General features: G+C 29.5%; 1 protein-coding gene across 1 annotated transcript; it reads right to left on the bottom strand.

Annotated features, from left to right (window-relative positions):
- Positions 1–460: 460 nt before the first annotated feature.
- On the bottom strand, positions 461–8,161 carry LOC106682348 (larval cuticle protein 1). The gene is made up of 4 exons (XM_014423149.2): positions 8,120–8,161; positions 7,714–7,819; positions 6,654–6,804; positions 461–733 (listed from the first exon to the last, which is right to left on the bottom strand). The coding sequence occupies exons 1-4, from the start codon at positions 8,159–8,161 to the stop codon at positions 520–522; spliced, it is 513 nt and encodes a 170-aa protein (XP_014278635.1). The 3' UTR covers positions 461–519.
- Positions 8,162–13,047: the final 4,886 nt, after the last annotated feature.

Raw genomic sequence — 13,047 nt, 5'->3', positions numbered from 1 at the left:
TTATATTAACTGTTCATATTATACTACTTGTATTTTCTTTTTGTAAAGTTAGAGGAATAACTTGATCATGAGCACGATTGTATTTAGTAACCGAATCTTCTCTTCGTCAGTGGTTGAACTAGGAGTATATTCGGTCAAAATCACGTCCCACCTCCGGGTGTTTTCTGTATGAAAATAAAGGTTACCCTCTTTTTAGAGAGTGAGCGAATCCTATGAAGCTCCTTGGACCCAAAAATCTATATTCTGCTTATAGAAGTGAAGAAATCAATATCAACCACAGCGGGACTTGAACTTGGCCATAGAAGATAAAACTGCAATGCCTTATTGATTTCCCCATACTAAATATAGATTTAGGTAAATAATTTTTTTTTTTTTTGGTTATACCGCAATTACAAAATATTCACAATACTGTATATTATTCAATTCTAACAAGAGGGGTGATTAAATAAATACAAAATAATGTTTGTTACAGATTTTATTCAACTATTTACAGCCAGTTTTGATACCCTTTGTGCCCATCTACAGAGATCTGACATGTCCTTCTGGTCCTTTGGGAAGATGTGCTCCATCGGCATGGAAACCTGTCTCATCGGCATACCAGTTGGTGGTGATAGGGGTGCCATCAGGAGCGATGTAAGAGTATGTTCCGGATGCTGCCTGGCCTGGTTCATCGGCTCCAAGAGCTACTTGGTTACCGGAAACCTGAACGGCGGTACCATCTTCTGACTGAAAACTGTAAAAGCACGTGAAAATGTAAAGAAGTAAAATTATATACATATATGTATTAAATCTGATAAACTCCCAGTCCTACAATTTCACATTATTCTTCTGAAAATACAAAATAACTAAAAAGTCTCTTATAAATCTATTAAATCAGCCCGAAAAATTCGGTAACGCTAATACCTCCAATTCTATATCAGATACGATATTTTACGACCGAAACCTTGAAATAAATTTATAAAAAAAAATTTAAGTAAGATAAAATCATCCTTATATGAAGAGAGAAACTTTCCTTGTGAAGTATTTTATACTATAATGTCAAAAGATTAATTTAAGTCTGAAGATTTAAAAAAAAAAATATTGGTATTAATCTCATATCAAAATGAGGATATGATGGCAACATTGGACAATTCTATATGATATTCATATTTCTAATGAGGTGTAGATAGTTGACCGTAGATTAATGATTGGAGAAGTTTGTCGGGAGGAGCGGTCAGCAAAGATCAACATAAATAAACAAAACGAAACTAAACAGAAAACTGTTATTTTGTTTTTTCTTAGGGATAAAATAAATAAATATGGTTTTGTTTATTTATGTTGTTCTTTGCTGACCGCACCCCCCGACAATTTTCTCCAATTATTCATATTTCTGATCGACAATTTACTAGCATCTATTATGATGTGTTTTTATTTAAGTGTTGAAGCCAGTTTAATATCTTTCCGACTTCAAGACCTTTCCAAAGTTTTCCTATAGTACGCACGTAAATGTCTAAAAAAAATATTTATACAATTTTTTTATGAACTTAAAACATATTGTTTATATTTAATACATTCACATGTCATATGTTTTCAAAGAAAAAAATATGTAGTTCAAGAAAAACTTAAACGCTGCTTATGAAATAATTTTTTATTTTGACAAAAAACTTTAACTAATTTTATATCTTCAATGAATCAATATTCGATCTAATATTTAATTATCACTTAAATTATTATTACTAAATGACATCAACTTAAGTAATTGAAAAATTAATCCAGCTTTTAATTGAAAATCAGATCCAGTGAATTATTATATTTTTGTTTTCTAAATACATTAAGCGCATTTTTTACTGTATTTGATTATTAAATATGAAACCTGAAAAAAATGCGTTATTTATTACTTAAAACAAGTTGCAAACCCTGAGTACTCCTCTCATATTACAGAAACATATGGCATGGTAAGAGATGTAACGAGTAAAGATTATCGGTGAAGTAGGAGGAGCTGATGCTCACATTAACCCCTGACACTCCTTAATCCCAAGATGTATCGCCTCTTATTCGTATCCAAAGGTCTTCCATTGCATAATATTCAGCGCTAGATCTGCCATTTGCGTACCATGACTACAGATTTCTGTGTAAGTGGCAATGCAAACGGGAAATTTATATGCGAAAGCTTGAGAAGGGAAGAACTGGAAACGGTTATACCAAAGATATCGCCTTTAACTTAACTTATTTTACTATAATAACATATCAGATTTGTTTATCACGGTTTTGAATATAATTCTTAGTTTATACAGTAAGAACAGCAGTACTTGTACTCTAAGAATATTTCACTATTTTGTGGTTATTTTCATATTTTATTTTTTCACGTTTTGACTAACTGACATCGTGAATCCCGTAATAACTTTATTTATACATGACAATAACTATAAAAATTCTTGTACCACCATATGAAGAACCAATTTTTCTGTAAAATATTTAATAATGTCAAAAACCACTGTGCATGCTCTGGATTTGTACAAATTTCGGATTTCTCTATTTGGTTTTGTAAAATAAATGTCCTTGGTTTTATAGACCACTGAGTTGATTCAGTTCTATCTATAAATTTGTTATAAACTATTTTTCAATAATTTTGTATTGTTACTACAACACAATTAAATACGTTTTACTAAAATTTATGAGAAACTAGCTGAATACTCAGTGGATTATGAATAGTTAATTTTTTTTTAAATTTTGTATATTCAGAATACATTTTCTTGCTTTAAATTTTCCAGCATTTCAGTTAACCTTGAAAATTGGAAAAATACATGAACTTAAAAGTATATGGCTTGGAGTATATATCATCATATCCATATTTGAAATTATTTTTCACGTTGTAAGGTAATTAAAATATATAATAATAATGTGAACCGCTACAAACCATAAAGTGTCAGGGGTCAATTAATTCGTAAGTAAGTATTGGTTTTTTTAACGACGGTTACACAAGGGGTTAATTTGTACAGAATCACGCTCACCCGTCAGATTTTGCCCACTTAAGGATACCCCACTATATAGAGGCTGATTGGGCTCCTGCAGGACTTCTGAACCCAGAGGAGTTATTCAGGATTCACTAACGGAGTAAATAATGTAACAGCCGGATTCAAACCCGCATCTTTGGAGTTATTAGCACAGCGCCTAACACACGGAGCTACTCCGCTCCCTAATTAAAAACATAAAAATACGAAAAGTAAAATATCTCTAGAACAAAGAACAGAAACATTTTACTGGCAATATATCTAGCTGTCGTGCGGTATAATTGGTCTTCAGTATGAGGTTACTAAAAAATGAGCTGCTGCACTAAGTTTTTTATTAATAATTAGTTGTAATTTGTATAATTATGAACTTTAAAATACTTATTAACATTGGTTGATAATAAATCTTGACATCACAGAAGTTTGATTTTATCTATTTTTTTTTGTTGTTTTTTTATGAGACATATCCTTAAAAAAAATCGTAGATATCCTGTGTCGAAAGATACTGCTAAAGAATGTATCAGTAAGGTCCAACAAACATCTGGTAAGTTAGCAATAACGTAAACCCTCTGAGACAAACATTGTGACCTGCCATAAAGCCATTCGGCCCCTACCAGGACGATTGTGCAGCTGAAGAACATATATGGTGAATTGGCACACTGCTAGTGCAAAATTTCCTATGGCTTTATTTCGTTTATTGAAAAGAAATTTACTGGCCACAAATTACATTTTATGTCACTGTTGTTCATTCAAATGATAAATGACGATAACTACTAGTTTTATTTGTAAATTAAAAATTGAAAGTAAAATGTTCATTTCAATATTTCTTGGTAATAAGCTGAAATATTGAGTGAACAGAAAAAATATCTTAATACGACATGGTCGATTCAAAATTACTAATAAACAGCTATTATTGTATTTCGATGATTGGTTAAATGAATGTATATTTATTTGTTGTTGTTTTTTTGTACGAACCAAACAAAATTATATACATAATTTAAAATAATAAATTATTCCTAAATGTACAAAATTTATTTTATCAGAGTATTTAAAATACTGTTAATGGGACCCAGGCCTTCGTTTGAAATTACGAATTCAGGATTATGTTTATTAAGTAGAAGAAAATTAAATTTTAAAATCACATTAACTTACCCCCCTCCTCTTCAACAAATAATGTGTTAACAAGTTATTATTAATCAAAATCAAGATGCCGCTGGTAGGAATCACAACCTTGGCCACTATGTAAATGCAGGGCTATATCATCTGGCTACTGACAGCCCAGAGGTCGTGGATGCTGTAATAATATTCAGTGGGCCAAGCCCATGCCGTTCATCATTTATTTAAATCACAGATCATCTCCGCGTCTTCGTTTCAGCTACTTAGCTTTATATTTTGGCTCAAAGTTAGTAGAAATAAATACAATTATCCCGAAATTAGGAACGAAATAATAGAATATTTCCACTATACACCGTACAAGGGGCAATGTAAAAAAAATTAGTAAGTCAACATAATTTATGTAAAAATGGGTAATAAGGGATTTTTTTCAGTAAGCCATAGGTTTGCCGAACGATTCTTTTTTTTCTAAAGTGTAAAAAATAAAATAATAATGAAAATCAACCATTGATAGTCAAATTTCCAATTATATTTTTTTTTAACTTGAGTTACGGGAAATTAGCATAATTTATTAGTAAATCACCGCCTTTACTTGCGCCTATTGCTTCAGAAAAAAAAATGAATAAATAAAATAAAATCGAGGAGGAAAAGTTGTAAATACTTTTTAGAGACTCTTTATTCTCAAATGATTAATAAATTTGATTAACTAAGGTTAATCAAATTTATTAATCATTTATTCTCAAATGATTAATAAGACGAGTTTATTCATAAATATATATATTTCACCTTAAGAAATTTAGGTTTTGGTTTAAACACAGCTTTATTGTTTGTTAAAAAAGAGTATGTTGCGAGACCGGGGAAGGCGATAGTTACTTGATAAAATAGAATGTCCTTATTTAAGTTGAAATGTTTAAATATGACAAATTGCTATAACACTTACTTGACAAACGCTCTAAACTTCCCATTCACTACAAAAAATTAGTATACACTACAATAATCAGACCAATTTGGACATATGGAATTGAGCTCTGGGGCTCCACCAAACCATCAAATTCTTCCCGCATCCAATCGTTACAATCCAAAATCCTATGTAAAATCCTTGATGCTCCTTATTACGTCACAAATAAACTCATTCATAAAGACCTTAACACCCCATTCGTTGCAGATTTGACCCAAAACAGATATGCGTCTTTTTATTCCAAACTCCTTAACCATCCTAACTCATTAATTCTTAATCTTTCATCCTTAACAATCCCTGATAATCCTCCGAGGCGTCTGAAAAGAAGATGGCCACGGGACCTTCTAGTTTAAATTAATGTTTGAAGTACCACCAATGGGTGGTTCCTTCCCAAGATTTTCAGGTGTATATGAAACATACTACATATTTACCTATTGTATTATTTTGTACAGTTGTAAATTTCAATAAATAAATAATTAAAAAAAATATATATATATATGACAATAGACTAGATTCTCTATTTGATTTTTTTTAAGTCCAATCAAGGGACCATCCCTGTCATACCATTTGGGCACGGCATACATTAAGTCACTAAATGAAACAATTTCCTCTTTACGATCGTAGACCAATTATAAATAGTAAATTCTTTTCATTTTATTAATTTTGAAGCCATAAATAGCCTTTACTGAGAAGAATCGATCAGACTAATTACATCAAATACTTTCAATTCAATATTTTAAATTTTTCTGAAATATAATTGCTTTGGGTTCAAAATGTTTATAGGGAAAATGTATTTTACTATTCAGAAATCAACATAATATTTTTTTTCAATATCACAATATTTTATATAATTGGGGAGCTCCTGATTTGTATTGTCCATTATCTGAAAAATCGTTTTTTGCATGGAATTTAGAAATTATTCTTGGCAACAAGTCAAAGTTTAGGAACATAATGCAACTTATTTCAGAGTTTATTTTGAATTTAGTTTTCCACTGCAAAATCAATTTTAATAATTTTTTCTTCTTCAAAAACATGTATGACTGTCAAAATTAAAAATGAACAAACAGTATGCATTTTGATTTGGAGCTCTTTGAGTTCACCCAATATTTTTCAGATAAGTTCCAGATTTAATCTCTTCATTATATATTTTAAAATAAAATTTTCTGTTCATTCACTTGCATCACAATGGTCTTTTAAAGAAAATATTGTTATCTATAATGGTTTAAAATATTATTGATAATATGTCCTGTTCTTTGTGTTAGTTCTTAGGGGAAAATAAATCTAGGCTTGGCTACATTATAATATCTGAATAAATTACATCCCTCACAAATAATTTAATTAAGAAAAAAAAATCGAGCACAGCAGGACCCAACTGTTACATGACATCATCTAATGCCTAAGCACATCTTACTGGACCGAATTCGGTTTAATAGTATTAAAATTCGTATTTTTAAAAAGGTCAAGCTTATGTTTATGGAAATAATTCCGTATTCATCAGCCTATGAAAATAGCTAATGTCTAAATCTTTAAAAGGTAAATATGTTTTTATTAGTTAACATGTATGAATTTTGAGGTATTCTGTATTCATTTCTTACCCATAACTAAAGGTTCCATCAAAGTTAGTGTCCTGAGACTGCCTGAGAATGGCTACTGGCCTTGGAGTCAAAGGGATCTGGCGGTAAGTTGCTGGAGGAGCAGGAAGGTCCAAGTTCCTTGTGGCTGCCAACGGGCTCGTGTAAGGAAGTCCTGGAATCGGGTTCATCAATAATTATTATAAATCAAAAATGCCTTAACGTCTACTTAGTTAGTTGAAATAAAATCAAAGCTTGCTGCCAAAAAGCAACATTTGTAGTACTTATTGTGAGTGAAAAATCATAGATTTTAAAACAAGTAACTGAAATTAGATGTAATTGTGGAAAATTTAAATTTGTAGATTAATTATAAGTCTAATAATAAGCACAATATTATAAATTTAATATCAAGGATCAAATATCAACTATGTAAAATTATATATATCAATAGTTAAACATAAATATCTAGTCTAAAACAAAAACAAAAATTAGAAAGAGACAGTCCACACAACACCTTATATATTATTAAAGGTAAGCCTTTAATATTATTGTAACCAACAACTTATTAAATTAAACGCCTCTACCTTATTTATAAGAATAATATTCTTTCATAACACTTCAATTGGGTACAAAATTTCCAGATAGTTCATTTTCATTTCAGAAAAAGCGTTTTTTAAAAAATTTTCTAATTAAAAAAGTTAGTCATTTGTAGGAAAATTCTTTTTCGCATGCGTTGCTATGAAACCAGTACCGATACACAAATATTCCGAAAATTTGATTGAATTGGATTAATGCTTTAATGCCATTAAGCGTCGTGGTTGTAATGCCCGAATATGGATTTGACTAGACAAACACGGACATTTTTTAAAAAATTATGTCTAAAATGTTGAGGAAACCTTTAATTATGACAACAAAAGTTTGTGGGGTGGAGTAAGAGAGCTTCTGGTAATACCTAAAGAACTTCCAAAGGGAGCTTCCAAAACCTTTCAAGCAATAGATACATTAATAATCTGGCGTTTCAGTTTAAATAGTACTTCTAGTAAATCATATTTAATATTAATTATATTTGACATTTAGTCATCACCTTGTTGTCCAGAGTATGAGTACTGGTTGTACGGTGGGTATGGTGCAGCTCTGAATTGAGGGGCAGCGTAGCACACTCCCACCAAGAATGAAGCAATGAAAACAGTCTGGAAAATTAATGTCCTTATTGATTGATATACTTTACAAGATTAATCTGCAATCACCTAGTTTTTAAAAATTGAATCTTAAGTCAAATATATTTCACTTCTTCCAATTGCTGATTTTAGGAGAATATTGAATCAATGAAATATATATAAAAATTAAAAAAAATATGATAAACACTTCTATTACAGAATTTCTTTTAATTCGATAAAGTTCTATGTTTACCAAGTAATGATATTTTTTAATTTGTTTATTATTTACTTTAAACTTATATCCCACACATCTTTTAAGAGTTTTGTACTCACCGTGGAAACCATGATGAAACCAGTGGAGATCTGATGCCCCATCCAGACCGGCCGTCTTTATATATATGTCGGAGGGACAATTTTTTTTTTCAAGAACATCCCGGGCAAAGGTCATCAGGTTGTGTTCTTATTGGCCCACCTAAAGGGTGGCCTTGTTCGGCCTACCAAAACGGTGGGGTATTAAGTAAGAATTTTTTGAATTATTTAAGCGATAAGTAATCGGATAATCGTTTTAACTACGAACCATAACTACATATTACTATATTAGTAAGAATAAATATGCTCATATCATTTCTAACGTTTTTTTGATATTTCATTCTGGTTCTGTATTTTCTCTACTCACAAAAGTTTAATAATATGTTGCATGAATTCAAGAAAGTCATCCGGTGATCTTTATTTCATCGCATTAGACCTAATGCTAGGAAAAACTTAGTTATTTTATATTTCCATCATTAAGTTGCCTATAGAATGTGGATAATTGACATATCAGATAGACAACTATTGAACAGAGAGTTCAATGAACCTGAACGGAAATATCAAATCCAGCATTAACCCAGCGTTAATTATGCTTACTTTTTCAGTTTTTTTCAAAATAGAAATTCCTTGTTTCTTAAACTAGCAGGGTTTTATATTTGTACATAATATATCGACAATGTATTTAATAGGTGCTTGAGAATTGTTTTATTTTTATTTTTAAGAAATAAGATCAGTACGGAAATGTCTCTGCTTCGAAATATGTTATGAAAAAATTATTTAGTACATTTCATACAAATAATCATCCAAAACTATATTAAATAGTCGGTATGTTCAAAAGTCTTTTAATGACGTAAATATATTGAAGAAAGTTGACAACAAAGAGTTTTTGCTAATACTGACATGATCTGGAACTATACATACACCTTCTAGGTGAGCATTCGTAAGGATTCTATTGTGAGTTAAAAGGTTCGCTAACTCATTTCTGCTCAACAGTAGAAATATTATTTAAGATGATTTCTTCTATTTTTACATTGATTGATACAAAAAATATACATGTAGGCCATGTGAAAATTATTTTCCCCCATGAACCCTTACGTATGTCTCTAGAAGATAGGGATAAAATAAAATTTCCAATTTTTCAAAAGTATATTTTAGACAATAATCATCGTAGAAATAGAAGAAACTATCCCAAATCAAACACTTCTAATATAGTTCACAAACCGGTTAATGATATTCACTATAAAGAATTTTTTTTTGTCTCCACAACAGTATCGTTACAACATCAAACCTGGCATCTGGTTTTTGTACCTGAGATAGAAAATAATTTCTGAGTCGAAATAGCGAAACAGCTATTTCTGACAATACCTTTTCCGTTTATAAATCACTTATTGATAACTAACTAACTAACTAGGGACTCAGAAATAAAACCTTAGTACATACTGTTGTATACATTTTACGACAGTTAGTACTAGTCCCTTCTTCATGAATTCATTGACTCAGAATAATTCTAGAGGATTGTAATAATTATGTCTATAAATCTCAAAAATATACCATATATACACTAAGCTATTCTTTACATACCAGCTAGATTGGATTCATGACAATACTACTCACGAAAAACGCTTTTCACATTCGCACAAATTGGGAAATATTTTTTACAAGAGACCTAAATTACAAAACTTTTTGGATCATAGTGCTTCCTGTAATAATTTATAGAACTTTAAAGTTTTTTTTTACGCCTAAATTAATGTCTATCACAGCATATGAACATTTGTCTAGATCAAAAAGAATTTTTTCTAAAATGGACAAAACACATTTGGATTTGGAACTCCTCGCTTGTCATGATCAAACATTTTGAGTGATTCTTGGTTCTTGGTTGGTGGTTAAGTGATTCTTAACTCATACAAATGATATTGTAATGAACTGGATTGTTTATAAAGTTTTGAATTATTCAGAATATCTTAACTTACTTTTGCTGCCTCAAAACTTGTTTGACTCAAACTCAAAGCTTGACCAAACCAACAAATTTTATTTAGAGAAACTTCGATATATAGTGAAACATTTAAAGCAAAAAAATGCAAATGGTAAACGTTAGTACTGCTTGATAGTCTTGTATAATAAATATCAGGAAGCAGCTGCTGACAGCAAAATGTCACAATACAAATAGATAAAATTGACAAATATAAGGATACAATAACACATGAATATGTGGTAAATCCCGAAACATTGTACTAGTACAAAATATAGAATAATAATTTATTATAATTGGAAGAAATATATCTATAAATGAGTCAAAAAATATACTTAGATGAAATTTGACAGTTTACACTAATCTTTAACTTTTCTTAAACTTTGAGTAAAATCATGTGAATGTATTACAAAATACAGGTGTGCTAAGGAAAATAGGTTTGCTGCAATCAGAAATTGAAAATTTATGAATATAATATAGAACTTTCTTTAATTAGTATAACCGTTAGGATTAAAGGTAATTATTGGTGTCTGGATAAGCGGATGTTTTCCTTCAAATTTGACAGAAATCCCTTTTCATAGATTTTTCTATAGACCAATAAAGGTTACCAAGATTGTTTTTTTCTTTATTATTTAAAAAGTATAACGTAAAATTTTTGAATATATAAAAAAAAAATTCAATTTTACAAGAAAATTTCCCTAACTTCAACATTCTTCGTAAAAGCATATAAATAATTTTAAATATTGTTACTTTAAATAATCTGATACTGCATTGTTTGAATTCTATCTTTTCCATAATCTCATTTTAATGCAAAGACACACGAGAGTATAATAAATTGTTTCAGTTAAGATTTACTATCACTGGTTGTGGTAAAAGATTTAAGACAATGGGTCGTTATCACTAAGTTGGTCAATCGATATCCTAAAAATAAATAAGAAATTACTTTGGTAAGACGCCTTTGGCGTTTTCAGTGATTCTTTTTTAAAGTAAGGATGTATATTCCTTTCAGATAGAAAAAAGAACTACCAAGGTCGCTACTTTCTGATTTCCATTAGATATGAATAATACAACGTGGATACAAAAAAATAATATATTTTTCTCAAAGACGTAAGCAAAACTTTAAAATTGTACAAAATATCTTAATGAACTTTTAAATAGTAACAGATGACTGTAGTATTGCTATTAATATTTATAATAATAAATTTATACTTCTTTCATTTTTGTTGTTCGATGAAATTGAGTCTTCTTGAAGATTGATTCTCCTATCAAATTATTTTTGCTTTAATTTGCATTTATAATAATGGTCTCACTTATATAACATGAAAATTTACCTAATTAACAACGCAATAAAAAAATATGTTGAGTGACAAACAGTGAAAAACCGATGTTATTCCAGTAAGCTTTATGAGTCAAACTGTGACAATTTTTATTTCTTGGATGTAGTACTATACCTTCTAAAATAATTTCCTTCTTTTAAATACTTTTACTACTTAAGGATTACACTAAAATAACAATGTTTATAAATTTAGAAATAAGACCTTATATATCTTGAGGATGCAAAAAAAAAGTAATAATAGTTACTAACAAATATTTCAGGAGAAGATGATTGGGGTAGCGGTCTGAGAACACAACCTTATATATTAGAGCCAAATTTTCGGTCAGAATTTCAAGCCTTCAACAGGGCTAATAGCAAAAACAAGATGACAACCAAAATGATTAAATGGAAGTATAAAATAACAAAACACATAAGAAGATGACAGATAATCTAGCAACTTCGGTTGTATTGAAGAAAATGTAAATATAGAAATATTCAAATTAAAAGAAGAAAATAATATAGATATAAAAATCAACTAGACTAATATATGAAGAAACTGGAAATTATTTATTTATATCTACTTCTTTAATTCTGTTATTCTACTTGCATATTTAATTAATCATTAATTTTTTATATTACTTCAATTTTTAATATTTCCAATTTCTACATGTATATATTTAGTTGATTTTCATATATACATTTTTTTCTTCTTTCATTATCAATTTTAATATTTCTATATTCTCTATATATTATTATATACAGTTCCAAAATTCATATAATAATGCACTATGCATTTTCTTCTATACTGCTTATATGCCTATATTATCTGTTATCTTCTCATGATTTTTGTTATTCTGTACTTTCATTTAAACATTTTTGATGTTATCTCGTTTTTGTTATTAGCCCCGATGAAGGCCTGAAATTCTGGTCGAAGTTAATTTTTATTTACATGTTAATTTATATTTTTTAAATTTTTTCTTGTTCTTTTCTAACCGCACCCTCACTCAACTCATATATAATCCAGTCTACAATCAACTTATAATCATTAATAATAAATATTTATTATTTCCTGTCATTGTTTACTTTTTCTTTAATAGTGGTCTGTATTATCAATTAGTAATCAATATTCTGTTGATTAAAAGTTTTAATTGATTTTATATTTTGAAGTTTTGATTAATATAATATGCTACATTTATACGGAGTCGCAAATCTAATATTTGATAAATGATTACTTCAGTAGAAGGTTTTGTTGAAATCATCAGCTGTTAAACGTAATATCGTAAGTTTGATCATCTGGAAACAACATAAGCTTAGAGTAATAGTGACTCCGTAACAATATCACATATAATATATATTTTTCGTGCCTAAGTGTCAAATTTTGTGCTCATTATGCGTCATTTGCAGGGATTGTTTATTCACTTCATTAATTTCAAGAATGTGACTCAAACAGTAGTTTAAAATCGTAGGGAATAATTAGAAAACAAAGAAACTGGGTTCCATATAAATTGAAGCCGAGAGACGTTGAATGTTGCGTACATCACTACTCGATATACGATAAAATGTTTCTCCTTCATGATAATGCTCATCCACATATAGCAGTGCCGGTCAAAACCTATTTGGAAACTCTTAATTGGGAGTCCTATCCTACCTACTGTATTCACTAGATAT

Source organism: Halyomorpha halys, unplaced genomic scaffold (genome assembly GCF_000696795.3).
Source record: "Halyomorpha halys isolate HHAL.00 unplaced genomic scaffold, Hhal_1.1 Scaffold408.1, whole genome shotgun sequence".
NCBI classification, from domain to species: Eukaryota; Metazoa; Arthropoda; class Insecta; order Hemiptera; family Pentatomidae; genus Halyomorpha; species Halyomorpha halys.
Note: the sequence above shows the minus strand (reverse complement) of the source record. Positions and strands in the feature narration are given on the sequence as shown.

Coding starts and splice junctions, on each gene's coding strand:
- LOC106682348 (XM_014423149.2), bottom strand. CDS start 8,161: ATGGGGCATCAGATCTCCACTGGTTTCATCATGGTTTCCACG. Junction 7,820..8,119: donor GTTTCATCATGGTTTCCACG/GTGAGTACAAAA, acceptor TTAATTTTCCAG/ACTGTTTTCATTGCTTCATT. Junction 6,805..7,713: donor CTCATACTCTGGACAACAAG/GTGATGACTAAA, acceptor ACCCGATTCCAG/GACTTCCTTACACGAGCCCG.